The 27,810-nt window shown below is 36.2% G+C and overlaps 2 protein-coding genes across 2 annotated transcripts; one reads left to right on the forward strand and one right to left on the reverse strand.

The window, feature by feature from the left end:
- The first annotated feature begins 668 nt into the window (after positions 1 to 668).
- LOC145048048 (ABC transporter A family member 7-like) lies at positions 669 to 20,285 on the forward strand. Its single transcript, XM_078996449.1, has 17 exons — positions 669 to 803; positions 908 to 1,295; positions 1,413 to 1,483; positions 1,600 to 1,744; positions 5,545 to 5,664; positions 6,304 to 6,428; positions 7,143 to 7,301; positions 15,400 to 15,562; positions 15,657 to 15,782; positions 16,123 to 16,206; positions 16,470 to 16,858; positions 17,272 to 17,472; positions 17,736 to 17,845; positions 18,154 to 18,238; positions 18,563 to 18,797; positions 19,031 to 19,119; positions 19,710 to 20,285. Exons 1-17 carry the CDS (start codon positions 705 to 707, stop codon positions 20,007 to 20,009), a joined length of 2,889 nt encoding a protein of 962 aa, XP_078852575.1. The 5' UTR covers positions 669 to 704; the 3' UTR covers positions 20,010 to 20,285.
- A 459-nt stretch (positions 20,286 to 20,744) lies between these two features.
- On the reverse strand, positions 20,745 to 27,388 carry LOC145047142 (ABC transporter A family member 7-like). The gene is made up of 17 exons (XM_078995408.1): positions 27,103 to 27,388; positions 26,639 to 27,020; positions 26,464 to 26,534; positions 26,206 to 26,350; positions 25,324 to 25,443; positions 25,113 to 25,237; positions 24,771 to 24,929; positions 24,265 to 24,427; positions 24,056 to 24,181; positions 23,690 to 23,773; positions 23,236 to 23,603; positions 22,873 to 23,073; positions 22,500 to 22,609; positions 22,139 to 22,223; positions 21,666 to 21,900; positions 21,394 to 21,482; positions 20,745 to 21,255 (listed from the first exon to the last, which is right to left on the reverse strand). The coding sequence occupies exons 1-17, from the start codon at positions 27,178 to 27,180 to the stop codon at positions 20,956 to 20,958; spliced, it is 2,841 nt and encodes a 946-aa protein (XP_078851534.1). The 5' UTR covers positions 27,181 to 27,388; the 3' UTR covers positions 20,745 to 20,955.
- Between the last annotated feature and the right edge of the window lie 422 nt (positions 27,389 to 27,810).

Consider the following 27,810-nt stretch of genomic DNA (forward strand, 5'->3'; position numbering starts at 1 on the left):
GTAACAGACTCAGTGCCCTGCTTGAGGGTCAGAAACTCCTGGGCCAAACGCTCCCTCTCCACCTGGGGAACGTACTCATCTCGGAACATGGCAGTGAACCTCTCCCAGGTCACTGCCGCAAGCTCAGCAGGCGAAAAGTGTGCTGTGACAAACTTCCACCAGTCCTTCGCTCCCAAGCGAAGCTGGTTCAGCGCGAACCGTACTCTCAAATGCTCAGGAGATGAGCAAGTGAAGAAACACCCGTCTATGTCAGAAATCCATCTCATAGCCGCCACCAGGTCCTGGGTCCCATCAAACTCCGGTGGTTTCGTGTTGCTGAACTCCTCATCCTAATAATTGAAAGCATATCAGTAAATATATGATATGAACTTTCCACTCATCAATGTGATCTTTTATGCGGGTGTAGAAGTTCAATTTCGAAAACAAAGATGTTTTTATACTGAGAAGCGAATGCGTTTCAATGTAAAGTCAAAAGCATAACTTTGGACAGTAAAGTAAATACATGGTACTATAGGGGTCAAATGAGAAAATTTATAGCTGTTAGTTAAAATTTAAAACAGATTAGCAGCACAAGGACAAGACCGTCAATTTACTCGGACTCGTGCGATTGGTAGCTAATATATAACAGTCCAAGCAAAATCGATTCTCTCCCAAATGCTTCCCTGAACTCTTCTTTTGGCGCCATATTCCAATCTTAACGTTCCATGAGAGGTGCATCAATGGTGGCCTCAACCGACGGTTCTTCTTCTTCTGGTTTATGGACTCAATGTAACGCTTTGTTCAGAAAGAATTTGAACTTTCAGGTTTGATTTTTATGTTTATGCGTATTTTGATCTCGTGTCGTTAATGAAGAGTAGTCGTTTATGATTAATCTTGTAAGTTGTTCCCCATCTTTTCTTCAAACCAGAGAAGGAATGTCAAGACAAATCTGAGGCTCATATTATTCCCACTCGTCCTCTGTTTGCTACTTGTATCACTACAAACAATAGTCAACATCGAACTAGATAAAGCCTTCCTAAAATGTGGTTGCACTTGTATTGATAAAGATGGGGATGGTGAATGCGAGAGAGTGTGTGGGATTGAATACTCAGATTTGGACCAAGTGGCTACGTGTTCCATTCCTAGTCCACCTGAATGGCCTCCATTATTACAAGTACCAGCTCCACAGTATCGAGCAGTGAGAACTGATCGTTTGCTTTCATTTGGAGATTTTCCTGATGACTCCTGCACAAGTACACCTTCCAGCTGCCCTACAACTGTACTTATGACTGGAAATAACCAATCTCTTGGAGAGAGTATGTCAACTTTAATTATCTATCTCTAATTTCCTAACCTTATTATTTTTGTCAGTATATCTGATCAGCATATAAAATTTTCTGCTTCATGTATACGCGCGTATGTATATTTGACAGGTTTGGCTAGAAATATGTTCTCAAGTTCATTCAATTATAACTCATCCAATGGCCTGGCTGATGTTGTATTGGTTAGTTACTACCTATATGTATATCATCAGATGATCATGCAGATATACATAATACATGTGTCATGTGTGTGATGAAAATTAAATTAATATTTTTTTGGTTTTCTGGCATGATTCAGGGGACAACTGCTCACACTAAGAAATCAAGCTTTCTTGAGCCATCTTTCTTCTCGGGTTTTCCGGTCTACTATCTTCAATCTCAGTGCCGAGCCAACTCCACTTTTTCTATTTCGGTCCCACTAGCATCCACGATAGTGGAGAAAGGTATAAGTTTTTCATTTTTGCTCTCCCTGCTTTTATTTATATTCTAGTGTTCAATTTGGTTTTATGGAACCCAAATTGATCCTTTGCGATCACTTAATTTAATTATAAGAAAAGAGAGTTGATTAGTTTTTTTCTATGTACATGTACAGCAATATGTGCTTTAAAATGTTATATTATACAACTATATAAAACATAAATTGTTATATACAAAGATTGTTGTTAACCAATCACTTCGTATAAAAAATGATATAGAAGCAAAAATTGTCAATGATGGCCTGATGGAATTAAATTTGCAATTTAATCCAATAATGCATAAATTTAATTGCTAACCTTGAAAATCAACGGATATGATGATCCACATATATGGAGGAAGCTATTAGCCAAGGGTGTCTTCTTAGTTTATATATGGATATGTAACTATTAAAAATAGAGATAGATTTTATAGATTGATTTAATTGCTCTCCCGTGCTTATCATCAGAGGTATATTAATATATTTGTTAGTAGCAATAAGTCCCGCGTGCTTTCCAATTTAGACCTTTACTTTAGGGTTAACCACCTAGTCTTTGATCTTTGTCTACATTTAAGTAAATATATTTTTTCGTGCACATTTGACCATTAAACTTGTTTGACTTGTTTAAAATAGGATAATATGATTGGTAATTACCGGTGATATTACCTTATTTTGAACATGTCAAACAAGTTTTTACCAGTCAAATGTGTACGGAAAAAAAAAAACATGATTGCCTAAATGTGGAAAAGTTCCTTACCCGTTTTCATAATATTGAGTTCATTATGATTAATGCAAGTAGTCATAAGACACACTGGTGTGACATGGAATTGAGTCATCGGGTCTTGGTGTCAAATATGGATTGTAGATCTATAGTAGGTGTTGTTGGTGAGTTTCTGATTTGATTCCTAGTTACCATCAGAGAACAAAACCATTAGACCGCCTTAAGGACTATAACCCGGGAGCATGCTCTGACGATCAATTTAGATCGATGTGTATAAAGAGATGGTCAAGTCTTGGGTCAACCCACTTTAGGCCCAGCTAGCCAGGGGATGGGCTATATGTGTTTTAGAGACCTGGCAACACAACCTAGCCCACTACTAGTTGGGTCTAAACTAGACTGGCCTAAGCCTAATCTAATTGTCCATTGACCTAGATCTGTAAATTGAACACCTCCTCCTCTATAAGGAGGATCTCTCATTTTCAAACATGAGCCTCTATTGTGTATATACACTCTTCCCACCAATATGGTTTTCCATCCAGGAGAAACCATCTCCTCATACACATCTATATAACCTGACTGTCAAAGCGTGTTCCTAGGGCACAGTCCCTCAGACAGTTCTAATGGTTTTGTTCTTATCTGGCAGCTAGGAATCAAGTTAGGAACCCGTTGATGACACCTACTCAAGATCTAACACCAAGACCCGATGGCCCAATTTTATGTCACATCAGCATGTCTAATGACTATTTGCAGTTAGCGGTTAGCATAAAGAATTCAATATTACGAAAAAGAATAAGGAATTTTAGTTTTTGTCCATATTTATGTAACCATGTTTTTTCGTACATATTTGGCAAGTAAACTTGTTTGACTTGAAAAGGTCAACCAAGTTTAATAGTCAAATGTGTACGAAAAAACACATGGTTACCTAAATGTGGAGAGAGACCAAAGTTCGCTACCCTTCTATATCATTAACCATTTTAATTTATAACCACCTTACAATTTGACCCCTTTAATCTTCAAGATATACAGATTACTCATTTCAAAGTTAGGATTTGCTTAGTAAAATTAACTTATCTATCTATTTATATCTATATCTATCTATATTATATTATCAAAGATACATTTTTTTTTTCACCACATGTTGAAACCCTTAACCTTCAACCTTCCATCTAATATATTTAATTTGTTAATTTAAATATAATGTTAAACTGAAACCTAAGTCAAATAAAAATAAAATATTTAAAAAAATATTTAAAGATTGTTTTTTTAAATGAAAATCTACTATAAAGTATCTATATTTGGACCTCATATCCAGTTAAGTCTCTATATTTTTTTCTGATTAAGTCTCGAATACCGCTAATTGTATTCATTTTTTACCCTTTTTATCCGGTCATCAGGTCATTCATTTTCAAAATTTTATTAGAAATTTGGTCCAAAATTTATACTTTTGGTCCAGATTTCAAAACTTTCTTACGAAATCATCCTAAATTTAGTATTTTTACATTTTATTTCAAAATTTAATTTTGAATATTTTTTTATTGTTTTATAAAATCATAAAATAAGCATAAAAACCTTTTTTTAAAACATGTTTGTTAAAAAAAATGGTTTTTATATGTGAAAAATATGGTAAAATATTAAAAAGGAAATATAAGCAAGAAAGAGTGGTCACATACTATTTTATTAACATCATTATATTTGTTGATATTTTCGCCAAAACTTATAAAAATCATAACTTCTTCATAGAAACTCAATTTCAACGTTCTTTATATCTACGTGTTCGTAATGATGACTACGACAACTTTCATATTGATCATTTTAGCCAAAAAAAATATATATATATTTTCACTTTTGTTTTTATGAACAAAGGTTTATATTTATTAACTTTTATAACTGAAAATGGGTGTTACAATTTATTGGTTATATTAAAATATTAAAAAAAATAAAAAATCGTGGTTGAACAATAAGAAAAAACGTTGAAGTTGATTATTTTTACTAGAATTTGCTTAAAAACTAAAAAACATATTTCCAAATAAAAAACCAAGATAAAATAAAAGCATATGTTCATGTAAAAAACCAAGATATTTACACACACACAAAAAAAAAAAAAAAAAAAAAAAAAAAAAAAAAAAAAAAAAAAAAAAAAAAAAAAACTTGTTATTGTTTTTGGAATTATATATGTCTCCATCTAACCTTCTAATGAATGTCTCCCTCGGAGTATAAATACTATACGGTCATAATTCACAATTTTACATGTAGGTGCATCCGTTCAATTCAAATCTGAAACCTTTGAAAAATCCAACCAATTCTATAAATATGCTCATATTCGATTTGATAGATCAAGACTCTAAAATTACGATATTATCCTTAAATATATCAAAATTTTCATAAATTATTTCTATTTCTTAGGTATAAAACTTAAAGTATATATATCCTTATTAATAACTTTATTAAAAAAGAGTCCACCTCTATCATAGTCTAGATTTGTTTCTTTTTCAATTGCTATTTGTGAGTTTTAAAAAGAAAAAATTAAAGAAAAGTTAAGATTGGATGCGGAAAAGATGATGATCAGAGATATAAGTGTATGGAAAAGGAGCTTGCATTTAAAAAATAATATAAAATTTTTGTGAGGATAGAATATTACGGGAGGAAGAGGCGACGTGTAATAAACAAAGAAAAATCACAATGACAAAAGTGGAAGAAAACATAATTAGATTTGAACCCTCAATATTTGATTGGTATTTCATAGTGTGTAAAATGCAGCACATTTGCATTTAAACTAGAATAAACAGTGATGATTGACCAAAACAATCTGGAGACGTTTAAGGCTTAATGTCATTTATACAGGAGTCGTTATGGTTTCCATCCAATCATTTATTGTACACATCGTAACAACAGCTAAAATCAGCCAACCAAGCCTTCGATGTGCATCCTTAGTTTAGAACTAGAAAGTGTTTAATTTTAAATTTTGTATTAAACGTTTTAACAAAGAATAACCGGAACAAGTTTACGCACACTTTCATGGAACAATTTTCTTGCTATTACATGTCTAATTGAATTGTATTGTAATATAGAAATTGGATGCATTCAATGTCGACATTTATGGCGCAACAGCTCTTCTGATATTAACAATGAGCTATATGCGGGATACAAGAAGGGAAACTCTCTAAAGAAAATAAATGAAATATTAGCAGGTCGGTTGATCTAAACATAGTTTGATTGAGTTTTTCACACACACACACACACACACACACATATATATATATATATATATATATATATATATATATAGAGAGAGAGAGAGAGAGAGAGACTCAAGATCAAATAAGAAGGAAATTTTTGGTAGGAAGGTAAGAAGTTTTTTTTTCTACATATTTTTTTCGCGAACAAACAAAATGAATCATTAGATGATTCATTTGTAAGATGATTCACAAGAAAAAATTCCCAAAAAAACATCTCGATGATTCATTTATACAATGATTTTGTTGTTATTCACTAAAATTGTCATAAAAATGAATTTTTTCTTCATTTACTTAAAAATGAATCATAAAGATGTTCATCTAGTGATTCATTTACTTAAAAATTGTCATAAAAATGAATTTTTTCTTCATTTTTTCTTGTGAATCATCTTACAAATGAATCATCTAGTGATTCATTTATTTTGTTCGTCAAAAAAATATGTAGAAAAAAAACTTCTTACCTTCCTACCAAAAAAAATTTCTTACCGGATCTATATATATATATATATATATATATATATATATATATATATATATATATATATATATATATATAAGCTTTGATTTTACATTTTTATATTAACATTTCCACAGGCTATGATTTCTTGAATTCAAATATCAGTAATTATAACGTGACGATATTGTACAACTCTACATACAAGAAAGATGCAGGAAATGGTCCTATTAGACTGGTCCGGGTTCCTCGGTCAATAAATTTGGTACACATACTATATTTGAAGTATACATCTACTTCGTGAATTACACATGAACTTTTGCATCTTGAAAGTCATGATTCTAATGTGTTTATCTTTATAGAGTTTGATGGATTGTAATATCATCATTCTACTTTTCATACAAATTTACCATTTTCTTTCTGCAATGCATTGAACTCTATGAAAAAGTTAGGGACGACCTATTGGATTTCGTTGCCTAATGCGAGATACTAAATTAATGTCCTTATATATAGAAATTTTTATATAGCAAAAGTGAATAAAATTTTATAATTAAACTAATCAAAGGTTATACAAACAAAAATATACAAAAGTTCACTTAAAACAATGTTTTTATGCATTTTTTTTAAAGCAAAAACATCTCTTATTTTATGATAATCAAGGCTTGGCCCACAAAATACCCCCCCCCCCCCCCCCCCCAATCCGGGTTGCTGCCCCGGGACATCAAGTACTTGGAACACCCATGTGGCCTTCATTATGATTGAATTTTATCCATTGAATGCAAACTAGTCATTCCACCTCATTCACTATTCATTAAACTATGCAATATGGGTTTTATTAGTGTTTATCCGCTAATATCTTTTAGTAAGCCTGTATTTACTACTAAACCTTATTCTAGATCAAAGAGAAATTTACTTTTACTTTTCCGTGGAACGTAAAACATAATGCAAATTATAACAATTCCAACTCATATGCATACAGGTCTCAAATGCTTTTCTACACCTTTTAGTCGGGCCAACTACACAAATGTTGTTTGATTTCATAAAAGAGATGCCCAAACCTGAAACTGAACGCAAGCTGGACTTCTCTTCTCTCCTTGGGCCATTATTCTTTACATGGGTCATTTTGCAACTATTCCCTGTAAGTTAAATTTCAAAATTTTTAAAAGGCTTATATTTAGTTAATTGTATGTAGCAGTGTGTGTTGATACTTCTATATTCTATAATAGTAGGATGAGTTTACTATTCAAATTTTCATAATTTGGTCGATGAAGCTTATATTTTTCTTTTATACTATATTATATCACAATTTTCTTTTCTAGCCTACCTGATTAATTTGCGACTCATCCACCTACACAAACCTCTTAAACTGTTTTTGGTTCACAAGACTAGAATGGATTAGACAAGCTTTTTAGGGTTATTTTGTTGGTGTGCAAGACTAATATAATAGTAAAATTGACAGGGATATAAGAGGGATAAGAAAGCTGAATGCTTATTTTACTGAATGATTGAAAACTGGAAATTGTTACACACTAAAAAAGCTAACATAAAGTAACTTAAATAGGCTAAACTATAACTGAAAGCATAAATATTAGCAACGGATCTTTTTACTGGGTAGGTGACCACGTGCCCTTTTATTCTCCTAATTATTGGGTCAACTTTGACTATCATTTCTCCTCCTCAATGTTGACCTTCATCTTCAGACATTCCACACCTATGAATGCCCTCATTTCAGCAAACTTGATTCTTGGCATTGCCTTTGTCAGCACATCCGCCTTTTGTTGATCTCCACTCATATGCTCCACCTGAATTTGTTGTCTTTCAACACACATACGAATGAAATGATACTTTGTATCTATGTGTTTACTCCTCCCATGATGAACCAGATTCTTTAGCATATTGATTATCCACCAGTAGCTTCACCTTTTGAGCTTTTCTTCCAACAAGGTCACTTATCAAATTTCTCAACCACAATCCCTGACAGGCAGCTGCAGTTGCAACCATGCATGTATTACACCTCACACGAGCTTAGGGAAACAGTTTGTTGCTTTTGTGAGGCCCATGTTATTAAATTTCCTGAGAAATAATATGCCACACTTGTGGTTCCTCTTCCATCCTCCCGATCATCACTGTAGTTGTTGTCACTGTACCCTACTAGCATGTCATCACCTCCTCTGTGATACATTAGACCATACCCGGTTGTTCCTCTCACATATCTTAGGATATGTTTTATGGCTGCATAGTGGTTTTGCTTTGGGTTCTACATATATCTGCTCACAACTCCAATGTTGAAGTTCAAATCGGGTCTTGTATGTATTAAATACCTTAGGCTGCCAACTAATTTCCTGTAATTTGTCGCATTTACAGGTTCTCCCTGTTCATCCTTGGTTAGCCTTAACTTGGCTTCCATTGGACACTGAGAGTTGTTACACTCTTCCATTCCTGCCAACTTTAGGATTTTCTTTGCATACCCCTGTTGTGTGAGCATAATACCATCCTTCCCTTGAAGTACGTCTATTCCTAGGTAATAGGATATAAGTCCCAAGTCACTCATGTCAAACACTTGCTTCATTCTTTTCTTGAATTCTAGAATTCCTTTCTCACTTGAGCCAGTAACTATAAGGTCATCCACATATACCCCTACAATGAGGGTTAAATTGGTTTGTGTACCTTATAGAGTGCTTGTTCTTGAGCACGTCTGGTCAATCCTAGTGAAACATCCTAAAATTCAAGGCGAAAATTTTCATTTTTAATTAGGTTATTACATAAAACCAAAGTGTGAATAATCAAAATATAATATTATGAAACCATATCAGAGAATAACCCCAAGGATCTCGAGTGCGGAAAACATAGTGTGATGCGCTGCAACCAAGTCGGCTCCTTTCCTTTGAAACAAAGTACCTGAAACCAAAACTGTAAACCGTAAGCACGAAGCTTAGTGAGTTCCCCCATCATACCACATACCACATAACACCATCGGTATCTCTCAACCGGTAACTGTCATCGGCATCTTTCAACTAGTAACCGGAGACTATTTCACCCATACCACTATCACATAATAATATGTCATAAACATATTGATCACGTACTAACATCATAAACATGCTAATCACATACTAACATATCATAAACATACTGATCACATACTAACATATCATAAACATACAGATAAGCATTGCATGGGTTCTGTATACCCCTTCGGTATCTTTCAACCAGTAACTGTCATCGATATCTTTCAACCGGTATCCGTCATAGGTATCTTTCAACCGGTAACCGGGGACTATTTCACCCCCTACCACTATCATATAATAACATTATATAATCATACATTCATGCATTTCTGGGGTACTGACCTACCCTTCGATCCTAATGACCGAGTTAGGGAAGAACTATTCCCTGCTACTACCACTGACACACATAGCATATCACATAAGCATACCAAGATAATTATCACAAAGACAATTATCTACCAACTAACCCTGTTGGTAAGCCGACATTGTGGCCTTAGACCCACCCCTACTGGAAGGTAACTCACCTCACACTGCTGACGTCCCATAGACACAATCCAAAATTGTTGTAGTCCCGCAGACTCAACCCCAATTGTTGGATGACATGTTCCCGAACTGTCAATACCAAAATAACACTTAATTAATAATTGGGTCCCAACACATAACCATAATACATACTTGGACAATTACTACATTACCCCAAACTTGGCTTATTCAAGTCCAAGGCCCAATCCATAGGCCCAAATTCAACTAAGAATCAAAGCCCAACACATGGCCCAATTTTCCAAATTAGGCTCAAACCTTTATAAGGTCTTACCATAAGGACCAACCAAAAGTCCAGTCCAACATTTGACCTTCTAATGGCCCAATGTCATATAATCATTAAGGCCCAAACCATGGCCCATTTATGGCCCAATTTTCCAAATTAGGCCCAACTCCTCATATAAGCCTTACCTCAAAGCCCATTAATTACCCAATCATCAAGTCCCAATAGAAAGGCCCAATAATAAACCAAGTGAAATTAGGGTTTCACATAAAATGATGATTAGGGTTAAGTTTCCTACTTAACCCATTAAGGACTTAATCCATTAAGTCGACTACCACTTAGATTAATCTTGCCAATGATTATTATTTAATATCCCCAACTATTAAATAATTCCCATGTATCCCGATTAATTTCCCAAAATTAGGGTTTTGATTGCATTAGGGTTTTCCAAACCCTAATTAGGGTTTCCAACCCAAGTACTACCCCATTTATTAGCTTGTTGGACTTTTAGGTTATTTAGGGCTTTATTGGGCCTATCAAGCCCATTAGAATGTCATCAAGCCCATTAGGATTTTATTGGGTCAGTTAGAGTCCATTAGACTCATTAGGGTTTCAAGCATCCCCAATCGAGTCAACTCACAAAACAAGCACATCGCCACCCGACACGGCGGCCGATGGCAGTAGAAGGCAGCAGCTACCACCTTACGGTGGTGGTTTTCAGTTTTCCTTTCATTATTCCAATTTGTAATTACACTTTACAATGCTAAATCTCAAATAAACACACACACCTACTAACACACACACACACACGTCAGTGCATGGTGGTAGTGGTGGCCTTCTAGGTTTTCTAGCCACACAAACACCAATAAAACGAACAACAACATCAGATTACACACATACATGCGACCCACAAACTGAAAAGTCCACTGCAACCTTCCTCACGGCGGTGGCTGTTGGCCAAAGCAACAAGAACAAGCCCTACGAGCGGCGGCAGTCGTGACTATGGCACTACACCGTAGAAATGGGGAGGAAGGTTTGAGACTTCGCTAATGGCAACAATAGCAACAACTGAATATATCCCTTTTTGGATCTTCGTTCATGACAACACCAACAGCCAAGAGCCACGGAAATGGCGGCGCTTCGTTAGCAACTGTAGGCGGCAGGTGACGATGAGAATCCACCATCGTCGGCAGCGGTGTAACAACGATAACAACAAACGGTGTGAGAAGGCAGAATAAGAAGAGACGGGAGGAGGAGGATGACGGAACGGCTACTGCTACGGGTCTTGGTGGCTCTCCCGACGATCCACAACGTTCGATAGGAGGGTAACACGGTGGTGGTGCGATAACGACATCGCAGGCGGTGGTTGTTTGGCACATCATCGGTCGAAAACGAGAGGGAAGTAGGTGGCGGATGGAGGAGGGCACGAGGTGAAGGTGGCGGCTAGAGGTCTTCCGATGATGGCGGCTGCCTTCATGTTAGGGTTAGGTCACAAATGATTCATCGTAATGCATATATACCCGGTCCTTACTGCAACTCTCCCATAATTACATCTCCAGCCCCTCCTTTTCTTATTCCTTTCAATCTAAGTCCCTATTTTACCCTTTCAACCCCATCCTTTAAAATTCTTTACAAATAAACTCCAGAATTCACTCATTTCCCCCTTGACCTCTAAAATCTTTATAATAATCTGGAGATTATATATTTTTAACACCCTAAACTTTCAATTATTTATTTTGGGATACTATTCGCTCATTAATTTATTTATTTATTTAATAAATAAACGGGTGTTACACCTAGTCCCTTGAGTGACTGGTTTAACTTCATGTTTTAAGGCTCTGGGAGCCTATCTTAACCCGTACAGAGCCTTTTTTAGACGATAGACCATGTTCTCCTTTCCCTTGACTGAGAACCCAGTTGGCTGAGAAACATACACCTCCTCCTTGAGGTCACCATTTAGAAACGCATACTTGACATCTAAGTGATGTGCAAGCCAGTTTTCTCTTGACTCTAGTGCCAAGATTAGCCCTATAGTTTCTAAACGAGCCACTAGTATGAAAGCGTCTTCAAAATCGATGCCCTTTTCTTGAACATACACCTTAGCAACTAGTCGATCCTTGTGCTTGATCACATTTCCTGTTGCATCTCTTTCCAACTTGAATACCCATTGTAACCCAATTGCCTTTCGGTTTGGTGGTAATTTGGTCAAAACCCAGGTATTGTTTTTCTCGATCGATCTCAGCTCCGCTTCCATGGCTAGCTTCCAATTTCTTTCAATTCATGCTTCTTCAAATATTGTGGGTTCGTCATCAGTCAGCAGCAGTTCTTGATTTTGCTCATACAGCCTCTGCACCTCATCTTCCTCCATCCTCTCTGTATTCTGGTAAATCTCATTGATTGAGCGAAACCCTTTTGTTGGGGTATCATCTAACGAAGCTGCCGACCCACCATCTTCAAGGTTTCTTGAAAACTGACTAGAGGGTGTTTGTTGCAACTCTCCTTCAGGTGAGATCGACACAGACGTTTCTCCAACAGACAAGCTATTCGTTCCAATATTGGAGGCAAGCGAGTGAGAATTAAACGGCGTCGAGGGACTTACATTCACGTCACCTGATGGTTGATGATCTTGGGCCAGCTGTAATTGGTATGTGTCTTGGGCTAAAACATTAGTCAAATAAGGTGTGGTAAGTGGCTCTTCAATTATTTCCTCATTCGAGGCCCACACCTTCGACTCTTCAAACACTACATCACTTGCAATTATGATTCGGCAATTCCTGGGATTATACAACCGATATCCCTTTGTTCCTTCTTCCACCCCCAAATAAACCATAGTCTCGCTTCGATCACTTAGCTTGGATACACCCCGTAATTTCTTGACAAAACCCACGCACCCAAAAACCTTAAGATGTGCGACCGAAGGCTTTAAACCCTTCCAGGCCTCGTATGGAGTCACGTCCTTAAGTGCCTTTGTTCCAGTTCGGTTCAGCAAGTATACCAAGTGTCTCACCGCTTCATCCCAGAATTGATCCAGCATCGTCATGGCCTTGACTAGCGACCTCGTCATCTACAAAACCGTTCGATTGTGATGTTCCACTACGCCATTTTGTTGGGGTGTATGTGGAGTCGTTAGTTGTCGTCATATTCTAGCTTCTTCACAAAATTCCAAGAACTAGTTGGAGTTAAATTCTCCCCCACGGTCAGTTCTTAGCATCCTGATCTTAAAGCTACTCTCTTTCTCTACTTGTAGTTTGAATTTTTTGAACATCCCAAAAGCCTCGTCTTTGGTTTTGATCAGGTACACCCACATGTATCGGGAATAATCATCGATAATTAGTAAAAAAAATATTGATTGTCGCCCTTTGTTGCAGGTGTGATGGGTCCACAGAGATATGTGTGTAACAATTGGAGCGGTTCCTTAGCTCTCCATTGGGCCACCTTTGGAAAGCTTTGTCTAGATTTCTTAGCTACCATACATCTTTCACATACCTATTTTGGATGAGTTACTAGAAGCATTCCTGTCACCATCTGCTTTCGTGTCATTTCTTCCAGCATTCTGAAATTTGTGTGGCCCATACGTGCATGCCACAGCCATGAGTCATCAACTATACTCATAGCCACATATAGGCTTCCTATGTGTGAGTCTTATCTTGTATAATCTATTTCTTCACCTCTGTACCTTCATGATCAAACGGCCAGCTTCATCATACATCCTCAAAAATTCCCTCCTCATTCCTATATCATATCCCTCCTCAGTCATTTGATCACTATTTTTGCAATCAAACAGTAGAGCGCCTTTTCCTTTGATAGGAACCTTAGAACCGTCTCCAAATCGTACTTGACCAGTCAACTTCTCATCCAATTCTGCAAATAGGGCCTTAGAGCCAGTCATGTGGTTACTAGCCCCATTGTCCAAGTACCACATGTTGTCATCTTCACTTCCCATTAACTGGTTCGGATACACCTTCTCCTCATTCAGAAGAACCATACTTGCATTCTCTTCTCCATGTACAGTTAACAGCAAAGCAGGGTCCATCTTCATCTGCAGCTAAGTTCACCTCCTAATCTTGTTGCTTTTTGGCTTTACATTCGGAAGCATAATGGCAAGTTCTTGGCACTCAAAACATCTGATATGGCTTTTGTCTCGTGACTTCTGATTGATGTTGTTTTCTTCTTGACAAGAACTACCACCGGAGTATCCACCTCTTCCACGAGTCGACCCCCGACCTCGTGAACCACCTCTTCCACCTCTGCCACTACTTGCACCTCTCCCCCGTCCCCCGATCTTGCTTGGGCTGCGATGACTTGAGGAACCTTCCGACTTTGCAAGTAACAAGGCATTATCACCACTTAAGTTTGCCTTCCGGAGTCGTAGTCGGTCTTCATAAGCCTTTAAGTGCCCAATTGCCTCCTCGAGTGGCATAGATTCCATATCGGAGCTTTGCTCAATTGATGCCACAAGATTTATAAACTTTTTCGGGACAGTATCGAATAGCTTCTTCACCAATTCTTCATCTTCCAAAATTACCCCTGCACTTCCAAACATTGAGATCGTAGTTGATATCTTCCCTGTATACTCATCTATGGTCTCCGTTTCCTTCATCTGGAGTGCTTCGAATTTGCTTTTCAGTACCTGTAACCTCGCCTTTTGGACCCTCTCTGCACCCACATATCGTGACTTTAGAGAGTCCCAAACCTCCTTGATTGTCTTATTCTTCGCAGCTTGTGCAAGCATCTCTTTTGGGATCGACTGGAAGATGAAAGCTCGAGCTTGCTTGCTCTTTTTCTCATCCACAACCACACCGGTTGGTGACTCAATGGTATCCCATAACCCATGGGCATCCATTATAGCTTCCATTTTGATCGACCATGTATTGTAATTTGATGAGGTTAGCATCGGGCATTGAAGGGGGTATGGGTTGTCTTTGGGTGGATTGGATGTTGAAGCTACTATCATGGTATCGTATTTGATGATCTTGGGCATACAAATGATCATACCTTAAAAATACCACTTGTTGGTGGGTTAGGCTATTATAACAGTAAAATTGACATGGGTATAAGAGAGACAAGATAGCTGAATGCTTACTTTATTGAATGATTGAAAACTGGAAATTGTTACACGCTAAAACAACTAACATAAAGTAACTTAAATAGGCTAAACTATAACTAAAAGCAGAAAAATTAGCAACGGATCTTTTTACTGGGCAGGTGAGCACGTGCCCTTTTATTCTCCTAATTACTGGGTCAACTTTGACTATCAATTTTATGATATGGATGTGGAGAGTATTCACATCTTTTGCACGGACAAAATATTGACAGCGAGTACGTGACCTGTCTTTTGGGTAGGACAAAAATTATTGATATCAGTCCAATGCACACCAAAGGCAGTATATAACTTGGCATGTCTAGTCCTGTCTTTTCATGCGTAGGACACAAGTTGTAAGAATAAATTACCATACTTGTTGCAGATTGTACTAACAGCTTTGGTGTATGAGAAGCAACAAAACTTAAGGATCATGATGAAAATGCATGGGCTTGGGGATGGTCCTTACTGGATGATTTCTTACGCATACTTTCTTGCCATATCCTTGGTGTATATGTTCAGTTTGGTGGTCTTTGGCTCATTTGTAGGTACAAATCAACAAAAAAAGTTGAATTGTACTTTTTATATGACTATTTTAATTTGTTTACCTAATCCGCTTCGATTCATTTTACATCATTACAGGGTTAAATTTTTTCACATTGAATGACTACAGCATTCAGTTTGTGTTCTATTTCATCTACATAAACCTACAAATTTCTTTGGCGTTTCTAGTAGCTGCTCTCTTCTCTGATATGAAGACTGTTGCAGGTTTGTTTTCCATGTATGTTGGAGGAGTTGCTTAGGCTGTGTTTGTTACACAGGATAACACTCGACTGGACTAGACACACAACTTTTGCAAATAAGAGAGACAGAGAGAGAGAGAGAGAGAGAGAGAGAGAGAGAGAGAGAGTCATTATCCCACATTTGTTCCACCTTTTTGCATGGAACAAAAAATTACATTTTCCATTGACATCAATCGACCCAGTTTAATGCAAGCCAACATAGTACAACGTATCACATCTTGCATAACAAACGAGGCCTTAATGTTCCTTGTAACAATGATAGAGATACATGTGGGTTATGACTTTTATGGATATGATTATGACAGTTGTAGGGTACATTACTGTCTTTGCAACTGGTATCTTAGGAGGATTCTTCTTCCAGTTCTTCCTTCAAGATACATCACTCCCAAGTAAGTAAATATATAGATAATGCAATCCTGATCATCAGATCATGACATTATGTTGCACATATGTTTCTGCAAAAAGGGTTATTTTTCAAAAAAAAAAAAAAAAAAAAAAAAAAAAAAAAAAAAAAAAAAAAAACCCTCAGTTGGCCCACAGATTATGTTCCAAAAATTAATGTTATTGAAAGCATATATAATGGCATTGAAATTTGAACTGTTTAGATCTATGTATAATATGTTATTGTCTTTATTTTTTTACATTTTTATAGGAGTTTGGATTGTGGTGATGGAGTTATATCCAGGGTTTTCTCTATATGGTGGATTATACGAGTTTTCACAGTACGCATTTACTGGAAACTATATGGGGACTCATGGAATGCGTTGGGGAGATTTAAGTGACAACAATAATGGGATGTGTAATGTCCTAATAATTATGATAGTGGAATGGGTGGTGGTTTTCTTTATTGCCTACTATATTGACCAGGTTCTAACATCGGGAAGTGGTGCCCGAAAAAGTCCACTTTTTTTCTTGCATAACCTCAAAAGTAATCCCTCGAAATCGTTCAGAAATCCCTTGTCATCATTTAGGCTACCAAGTTTGCAAAGAAAGGGTTCAAAAGTATATATAGAGCTGGAGAAACCTGATATTGTACAAGAGGCAAGTAGTACTTCTTTACTCGGTTATAATTAATGTCCATAGTTGGTTTAGGGTGGTATCTTTGTAGAAAAGAAGGCTACAAACTTTTTGTTCCAATGTGAATTGTGTTCCTTCTGGGCACTAGGATCTTATTTACATCTCATGTGATCTTCCACAATGTGGGCCCGCTTAGGGGTTGGTGGAAGAAAAACTTTTTTGCAGAAAATAGTGCCCATAGTATATGATATGGTATATTTTGTTACTTGGACTAGTTGTATATTACACCAGTTTATAATTATAAAATTATGGGTATAGATTGTTCAACAAACCTTCTATCTAGTTTTTTAAATGGTCAACGTCTGTCTAATCTCCTAGATTATTGTATTCTCTAACTTTTGGTAATACCAATTGTCTCCCTTCACACCTTCTATCAGAAAGAAAGAGTCGAGTTGTCACTACTTGAACAAGACAAAAGCCATGCTATTGTATGTGATAACCTCAAAAAGGTGTATCCTGGAAGGGATGGAAACCCCGAGAAACTTGCAGTTAGAGGGTTGTCACTTGCATTGTCCACAGGAGAGTGCTTTGGTATGCTTGGTCCAAATGGTGCTGGCAAAACCTCCTTCATTAATATGGTTAGTGTAAAAACATCTCTTAATTCACAGTTGTTTATTTGAATAACAAACAGATAGGTGCATACTGCGTTGTACATACTTTCATTTTTTTTCTTTCTTATTATGTAGTTTGAAAAATCTACCCAATCATAGCAGTGAAATTTGATTTATATTTGGTTGGCATTGTTAAATATAATGTTGTAATAGGAGGAAATGAAAGTAATAAAAAACTAAAATACGTTGCTATTTCTTGCTTTTAACCCAACTATATAAGGTGTTGACAGATGATTGGGCTGGTTAAGCCAAGCTCTGGCACAGCATATGTTCGTGGCCTGGATATAAGAAGTGACATGGATGAGATTTATGCCAACATGGGTGTATGTCCTCAGCATGAGTAAGGACTTGTTTCTTTTTTTTTTTTCTTTTTGCCTTGATAAATGATCTTTAAAATATATTTGCGAAAATGACCGCTTACATGAGAAAATGGAAGAAAATGGAAGGAAAATATAAAAAGTTAAGGTTAAATTAATGGGGAAACCCCCCTTTTCATGAGTTTTGTAAGTAGTTCTTTATGCGTTATTTCAAAAATAAACACCCTTATAACAAAATCCCGCTAGAAGTAACATCAGAAGTTGTTGGTTTTACTATTTATGTTGGTTAGATAAATTTATATGGTTTCTTAATACTAAGTCTGTTATACAGCCTGCTGTGGGAAACCCTAACAGGGAGGGAGCATCTTCTTTTTTATGGAAGGCTTAAGAACCTTAAAGGTGCCGTCTTGACACAAGTAAGTTGTCATTAACTGTGGTTATGTTTGTTACAATTAGGGACACCATGAGAGTAGGTTGGCCAAGCTTTTTAAGACTATTTTTAATACAAAGATGAGGAGGGCATTCACACATCTGTTACAAAGAAAAGAGATCAAGAACAAGTCTTTAACCCACCTCCCTCCACCTTTTTGGGTGGGATAAAAAAATTGCAATTTGTGTCCTATCGATGTTCAGTGCATGTCAAAGGAAGTCCCATCATGTTTTGCGTAACAAATGGGACCTTTAAGACAACTTTCTTGCTGAGAGACTTGAAACTTATTTTGTAAATGGTGTTGTTTCAGGCGGTTGAAGAATCTCTTAGAAGCATGAATTTATTGAATGGTGGGATTGCAGACAAGCAAGTCGGGAAGTACAGTGGAGGCATGAAGAGGAGGCTCAGTGTTGCCATTTCATTGATTGGAGATCCAAAGGTGGTGTACATGGATGAGCCCAGTACTGGGCTCGACCCAACTTCAAGAAAAAATCTATGGAATGTGGTGAAACGGGCTAAACAAAATTGCGCAATTATTCTCACCAGTAATCATCTGATATTGTTTTGTCGTGTCCGATGTTGCATAACAAATGTCCGATGTTGCATAACAAAACATGACCTCAGTACTTTTGTCCTAAAAATAATTCATTTACACTAACATGCGACTTTCCCTTGGGATTTTTCCTGAAACAAAGGATGCATTATTTGAACTTGTTTAATTGCAATTAAGGTAAAGATAATTGAAATGTAACTGATATGGGTAACGAAAATGTTTCAGCACATTCTATGGAGGAAGCGGAGAATCTATGTGACCGCTTAGGGATTTTTGTAGATGGCAGGTTGCAGTGTGTCGGAAACCCTAAAGAGGTATTGTGATCAATACATGCATATATACCCTAACAAATCGTTATAACCATAATGTTGCTTGGATTGACAATTAAAAAAAATTAAGGTATGGAAATGGAAAGTAAAACTAAATGAGAGGAAATTCGCGAAATTAAAGTTAGGACTTAAGGAAGAAACTTCATTTCCATGACTTTATCTATAGCCATTTATAGCTTAAAATGTTTAAGTCTTGTCCCCATAAAATCCATTAAGTAAAAAATAAATAGCAGTATAAACTATTAGCCGAAATATACACTTGCTATATATTTCGGATTTATGTATTGTATCTGTAAATTATTGAGATTCCAATGCCTTATTCATTGATACTCTTATTCATTGATACTCATCTGAATAAATACAAGAGGTCCAGAGGTATTACACAGGAAAGTCTAATTAACAATAATCAGCTAAATAAGGAATAGATAATACACAATAAACATACAGATACAATACATAAATCCGAAATATATAGCAAGTGTATATTTCGGTTAAAATATAAACAACATTACCGTAATCCATGGAAAGTTCTTTAATCAGTGTGTCTTACTATCTTTGTTTTTGAACTGGGACAGTTGAAGGGTAGATATGGAGGTTCATACGTGTTTACAATGACAACATCTTCAAATCATGAGGCCGATGTAGAAAACATAGTAAAGGGTCTCTCGCCCTACGCTAAAAAGATATATGACATATCAGGGACACAAAAGTTTGAGTTGCCAAAAGAAGCCATCAAAATAGCAGATGTTTTTCGTGCTGTCGAAAATGCTAAAAGCAGGTTCGTCGTTCAAGCATGGGGAATCACAGACACTACTCTAGAGGATGTGTTCATCAAAGTGGCTCGAGAGGCTCAACCATTCGATGTTCTCTCGTGATAACTTCAGTTGAAGATCATAAGTTTGAATCTTTATGTTCTCTTATGTATCCCCACATAAGTCTTTCGATTTGTAATAAACTGAATTTTCATCAATCATTGTAGCTGTATCTCTCTCTATTTTCTCTCAAGGCAGACAAGGAAGTTTGGGCACTTTGTGACCTAAGGTTTCCCCTGGCCTTGGGGGATTGCAAACCATAAAGGAGGTCACCCACCATCTAGGGTGGATAATTTTTAAAAAAAAAAAACAAAAAAAACTTTGAATAAAGATGTCAAAATTAATGTGTTAAATGAGGTGGATGTGTTGAAGTACAGTGGCCACGAAGAAATTATGTGGATGTACCACATAATTAACTTTTTATTATTTTCTGAAAATACCATCAACTTTTTAAATTTTTCTGAAAAACCCTCGCATTTTACAGAAAAAAAATGGAAAAAAAAATAATTAAAATGACCAAATCGAAAAAAGTAGGAAAATATAGGGTTAGGGAAAAAAATAAAGTTGAGGTGAATCAAAAAAACAAAAAATATAAAGTTTTTTACGAGATTAACCCTTTAATTAATCCATGTAAGAATTATATTTTTGAGCACTGTAACTTTATATTTGTCGATCATCTACTTCTACCCTGTTTTTTCAAATTGATCACGAATGATCAATTTGACAGTTAATGTTTTCTGGAATCCATAAAACTACTATTTAATTTTTTATAAAATTCAATGAAAGAAAAAGTCCAAGTTACAAAAGTACAAGCATGATATACATACACAAAAATTTAAAACAAAAACTTGTATGTTTTTGAGATACAAAATACTATACAATATACCACCTGTGACACATTTTGGCAATATAAATTTGATGCAAACTAAAAAATAGTAGAAACTAAAATTCTTCTATAGATATACGTATACTTTCGTTTTAATCTACTAACAAGAAAATGAAGACTTAATCATGAGAGAACATCAAAGGGTTGAGCCTCTCGAGCAACTTTAATGAAAACATCTTCAAGAGTTGTGTCTGCAAGCCCCCATGCCTGAACATCAAACCTACTTTTAGCATTCTCAACAGCACGAAATACATCTGCTATTTTGATGGCTTCTTTTGGCAATTCAAATTTTTGTGTCCCTGATATTTCGTATATCTTTTTTGCATCTGGCGAGAGACCTTTTACCAAGTTTTCTACATCTGCCTCGTGATTTGAGGATGTTGTCATTGTGAACACATATGAACCTCCGTATCTACCCTTCAACTGTCCCCATACAATTAAAATAAAGATAGTAAGATTCACTCATATAAAAAAAAAAAAAAAAAAAAAAAACATTCACTTTCACCATTTTATCCATTATGACCATTTTAACCCCGGATTTAATATTAATGTGCAAAATACCTCTTTAGGGTTTCCGACACACTGCAAGCTTCCATCTACAAAAATTCCTAACCGATCACATAGATGCTCGGCTTCCTCCATTGAATGTGCTGAAACATTTGTATTACCCATATCAGTTGCATTTCAATGACATGACATGACATAATAGGTTGTACTGTTTTTGGCATATGCATTAGACTGGGACAAAAATTGCAATTTTTTGTCACATTTGTTCTCGATCTATTATGTGGAAAAGACGTGAACGCCCTTTGGAAAGTGTCTTAGAGGATTACTAGTGAGAATAATAGCACGGTTTTGTTTGGCCCGCTTAACCACATTCCATAGATTGTTTCTTGAAGCTGGGTCGAGTCCGGTACTGGGCTCATCCATGTACACAACCTTTGGATCCCCGATCAATGAAATGGCAACACTGAGCCTCCTCTTCATGCCTCCACTGTACTTCCCGGATTGCTTGTCTGCAACCCCACCATTGAATAGATTCACACTTCTTAGAGATTCTTCAACTGCCTAAAATAACCACATTTACCCAACCAAATAAGTTTTACAGATTGCATCGCATTTGGTGTCAATCGAGAAAAAAAAAATTATAGTTTTTTATCCCAAAAGGGCAGAACAGGGTGGGACAGGGACTCGCACTTGATCTCTTGTATGTGTAAAAGACGAGAATGCCCTTCCTTCTCGTCCGCATCATCACATTATAGTCCTTGTCATGTAAGAAAGGTAGCAAAAGAGAATGTCAACTTACTTGTGTCAAAGCAGCACCTTTAAGGTTCTTAAGCCTTCCATAGAAAAGAAGATGCTCCCTACCTGTTAGGGTTTCCCACAGCAGGCTATATAATAAAAATGGTACAAGGAAGAAACCAACATAATTAGTAAAACTCACTCCCGATAATTAAATGATGTTTAAAAAGTATTTTAGAATGCTTGGAACTTGTAAAAGGGGAAAACCCTCATTTTCCTTGCTTTCTCTATCAAGTCAAAAAGAAAACACTCATATATATATATATATATATATATATATATATATATATATATATATATATATATATATATATATATATAGCTTATTGGATTAAGTCCAAAGAAATTGGGATTTTGATGCTTACTCATGCTGAGGACAGACACCCATGTTGGCATAAATCCCATCCATGTCACTTCTTATATCCAGGCCACGAACATATGCTGTGCCAGAGCTTGGCTTAACCAGCCCAATCATCTGTCAACACCTTATATAGTTGGGTTAAAAGCAAGAAAGAGCAACGTATTTTAGTTTTTTATTACTTTCATTTCCTCCTATTACAACATTATATTTAACAATGCCAACCAAATATAAATCAAATTTCACTGCTATGATTGGGTAGATTTTTCAAACTACATAATAAGAAAAAAAAATGAAAGTATGTACAACAACACAGTATGCACCTATCTGTTTGTTATTCAAATAAACAACTGTGAATTAAGACATGTTTTTACACTAACCATATTAATGAAGGAGGTTTTGCCAGCACCATTTGGACCAAGCATACCAAAGCACTCTCCTGTGGATAATGCAAGTGACAACCCTCTAACTGCAATCTTCTCTGGGTTCCCATCCCTTCCTGGATACACTTTTTTTAGGTTATCACAGACAATATCATGGCTCCTGTCTTGGTCAACTACTAACTGCTCAACCCTCTCCCTCTGATACAATGTTGTATTTACCAAAGGTTAGAGAACATAATAATAGAAACCTCGGGGTTTAATGCATGTGCTGACAAATCAATATCCTATGATCCATTTTGTTACTTAAAATATTACTAAAACTAATTATGACTACTGAGTAAAGATGTACTCTATACTTGCCTCTTGGGCAACATCAGGTTTCTCCAACTGCACGTATACTTTTGAACCCTGTCTTTGTAAACTGGGCTTCCTAAAGGACGAAAAGGGCTTCTTTTTAAACTTTTCCAAGAAAAAAAGTGGACTTTTTCGGGCCCCACTTCCAGCTGTTACAACCTGATCAATATAGTATGCCAAAAAGAAAACCACCACCCATTCCACAATCATGATTATTAGGACATGACTCATCTCGTTATTGCTGTCACTTAAATCACTCCAACGCATTCCATCTGTCCCCATATAGTTTCCGGTAAAAGCATACTGTGAAAACTCGTATAATCCAGCATAAAGAGAAAACCCTGGATATAACTCCATCACAACAATCCAAGCTCCTACAGAAAAAAAAATACACAAACATTTAGACAAATAACATGAGCTGATCAAAACTACATTATTCATATTTTATATCTTTACTTACTTGGAAATGATGTATCTTGAAGGAAGAACTGAAAGAAGAATCCTCCCAAGAGACCGGTTGCAAAGACAGTAATGTACCCCACAACTGTCATAAGTATATCAATACAAGTCTTAACCCACATGTACTCTATCATACTGTGTTTGGCATGCATTGGACTGGGACTCAGAGTGGAACAAAAATTGCAATTTTTTGTCACACCCGAAAAGCAAAGGTGGGACAGGGACTCACTCTCAAGCTCTCATATGTGCAAAAGACATGAAGGCCCTCCTCATCTTCCTGAATAGCCTTAGAAAGTTTGTATACTCCAATCTTGTCCCTGTGTAATAAAAGCAGCCTAAGCAGTTCATGGAAAATATGACAACAAACCTGCAGCAGTCTTCACATTAGAGAAGAGAGCAGCCACTAGAAAGGCCAGAGAAATTTGTAAGTTTATGTAGATGACATAAAACACAAATTGGATGCTGTAGGCATTCAATGTGAAAAACTTTAATCCTGCAATGAATTGAAGGGCACTAGCTAAGCAAATTATAATAGTTGAAAGAAAATATTATATTTCAGTTTTTGCTGATTTGTACCTACAACGGAGCCAAATGCAACGAAACAGAACATGTACACCAAAGATATGGCAAGGAAGTATGCATAAGAAATCATCCAATAAGGACCATCTCCAAGCCCATGCATTTTCATCATGATCCTTAAGTTTTGTTGCTTCTCATACACCAAAGCTGTTAGTACAATCTGCAACAAGAATATAGTAATTTATTCTTAAAACCCTGTTTACTGGATTTGACAGGCATTTGACTAGGACTCAGACTGATGTCAATGAGAAAAAATTTCAATTTTATGTTCCACTCAAAAAGGAGGGATGGGGACTCGTTCTCAATCTCTTGTCTGTGCAAAAGACATGAATGCCCTCCCCCTCATCATCATCATCAAAAATAACCCTAGAAAGCTCATCTAGTCTTGTCCTATGTAACAAAACACAGCCTAAGAGGGAATAGTTGCTAATATGAACTTTAGAGAAAGACTCTGTTTGTTGGCACTAAATCTAAACAAATTCTAATTTTAAAAACTAACTTACAGGGAATAGTTGCAAAATGACCCATGTAAAGAATAATGGTCCAAGGAGAGAAGAGAAATCCAGTCTGATTTCTGTTTCAGGTTTCGGCGTCTCTTTTATGAAATCAAACAGCATTTGTGTAGAAGGCCCACGCAGAAGTTGTAGGAAAGCATTTGAGACCTGTATGCATATAAGTTGGAAACGTTATAATTTGCATTATGGTTTTCATGAAAATATGTTCTATTAACTCCTGTTTGGGAGAGCCAATAATATGAGTTCACTATTACATGCCATCTGATAATGGGAAAGAAATAATATTTTTATATTTCATGCTGCAAATATAGAGTGTGTGTGTGTGTGTACCAAATTTATTGAGCGAGGAACCCGGACTGTTCCAATGGGACCATTTCCTGTATCATTCTTGTAGGTAGAGTTGAACCAAATTGTCACATTATAATTGTTGGCATTTGAATTCAATAAATCATAGCCTGTGAAAAATGTTAAAATAAAAAATTAAAATCAAAGCTTAGACATTTACTTAGTAAGAAATCAAACTATTTTTGGATCAACCAACCTGCTAAAATCTCATTTATTTTCTCTTCAGAATTTCCCTTCCTGTATCCCGCATACAGTTCGTTGTTAATATCAGTAGAGCTGTTGCGCCATGAATGTTGGCCTTGGACACATATAATTTCTACATTAAAATACAAGGTCAGTTGGACAATAACAAGAAAAACTTGCCATCAGTCTATATGATGTAGGGGCATCCATGTCATTTGCAGCTAATACAAGACCTCCCATTTCATGTGTCTAGACTCTAGATCACCTTGGGCTTGATTTAGATTCTTATTTTGGGTTTGAAACACTTAAAGGGAGGAGTATAATTTTCTGGCAGCCCAAAAGAGTTTAAGTCAAACATAATTTCAAGTCAAGTTAAAGTCTTAAAGAGTCTTCATCCTAATTAATCCCATTAATGCTTCCTTAATAACTTTTGGTCTTTCTTTACTCTTTCGATTTTTCAAGAATTATGTTTCTTTTAATTGTCAAGCCATATATATAGGGTTTCATGTTGTATTAGCATATTGAATTTATAATAGCTTGTGAAGCTGATTTTGAGTGTCCATACACAAAAGGAGTCGAATCGTGATTGTTGTTAGTGTGATGTTGCTGTTTTATCACTAAAACATATAAAGCTTCGCCAATTTGGTTAATCTTGGTGGTGTTTAGGTACTTTACTCATATTGTTAACTTTACCCAAGTCATATCACTCTTAGTTATCATATACCCACTCTCTACGCATCACTATATCTACACTAGCAAGATATGATGTTACGAGTTCTTTGTGTTGCATCATTTGCATCAAGCTATTAGCAATAAATCATCTTTGTCTTTTGCTGATATCCAAGCTACTAGAAATACAAGTATGGCTAGCAAAAGTCATCAAAATGGTTCATACCTTTCTCCATTATCGTGGACGCCAGTGGGATCGAAATAGAAAAAGTGGAGTTGGCTCTGCACTGAGATTGAACATGGTAGAGTGGAAGACTTGAGAAGAAAGCAGGCTCAAGAAAGTTGAATATCTGAGTCTCCGAAGCTGACCCCTGATATGTTCCAAAGAATCATGCCCAAAGGCCAAAACAAAGATGTTAATAATTCCCATCACATAAATCTGAATGATCACACTTAGAAGATGTGATGACAGGCAGTAACTAACCAATACAACATTAGCCAGGCCATTGGATGAGTTAAAATTGGATGAAATTGGGAATATATTTCTAGCCAGACCTATCAAAATATACATCAAACAGAAAATTATGTTGATCAGGATGTGAATATGTACTGAATATGGAGACATAAATTAGGGTAAGAAAGGAATAGAGTTGACATACTCTCTCCAAGAGATTGGTTATTCCCAGTCATAAGTACAGTGATAGGACAGGAACCTGTACTTCTGCAAGAGTCATTAGGCAAGTCTCCAAATGAAAGAAAATCAGTTCTCACTGCTCGAAACTGTGAATCAGGTACTTGTAACAATGGAGGCCATTCAGGTGGACTAGGAATGGAACACGTAGCCACTTGATCCAAATCTGAGTACTGAATCCCGCATACTCTCTCGCATTGACCATCCCCATTTTGATCAATACAAGTGCAACCACATTTGTTGGAGGGTTTATCTAATTCAATATTGACTATTGTTTGTAGTAACACAAGTAACAAACAGAGGACGAGTGGGAATAATATGAGCCTCAGATTTGTCCTGATATTCCTTCTCTGATTTTAAGGAAAATGGTGAGAAACAAAATTAAACCCAACTGTTTATAACGGCATGAGATAAAAAAAAATACAAACAAACCTGAAAGGTCAAATTCTTTCTGAACAAAGCATTAGCTTGAGTCCAAAAACTAGAAGAACCGTTTGTTGAATCCGCCATTGACGGACCTCTCCCCCTCTCTGCTTTTTCTCTCTCACGCACTATCACACGCAACCGTAAACCGGGATGAAATCGTGACCGTTAAAATTGGAATCTGGCGCCAAAAGTAGAACTTTTTGGAAGAACTTAAGGGAGAATCGATCTTTGCTTCTAACTATATATTCTACGGATCACGGATGCCTTTCGTGTTTATTATAGCAATCTTACGGACTCCGACTAAATTGACGGTAATGTCCTTGTGCTGACACTTTATTTATTTGACAGCCATGCTATTTTATCATTTCACCCCCTATAGTATCCCGTATTTACATTACGCCAAAAACTTTTACTTTGACTTTTATATAAACGCGGTTTTGAATTTTGACCGGTAAATGCTTGGAATGCCAACATCACATCTAATGAGATTGAAAGTTTTTATCAAATATTTATTGATATATTTTTGGTACTTTGTCAGAATGTAACTTTTGCAAATAACAAATTGTGTCTAAGCCGTGTGAAACAAAAGGTTATAACTTTTTGTTCTAGTTGAGACTCTTAACGCACCAAACTACAATAATTTTTGTTTTTGGATGGGTGTATTCGTATTATAATATTTTGTTTAATTAGAAAAAAAAAAGTTTAATAAAAAAG

Source organism: Lactuca saligna, chromosome 1 (assembly GCF_052625555.1).
Source record: "Lactuca saligna cultivar CGN05327 chromosome 1, ASM5262555v1, whole genome shotgun sequence".
Lineage (NCBI taxonomy): Eukaryota > Viridiplantae > Streptophyta > Magnoliopsida > Asterales > Asteraceae > Lactuca > Lactuca saligna.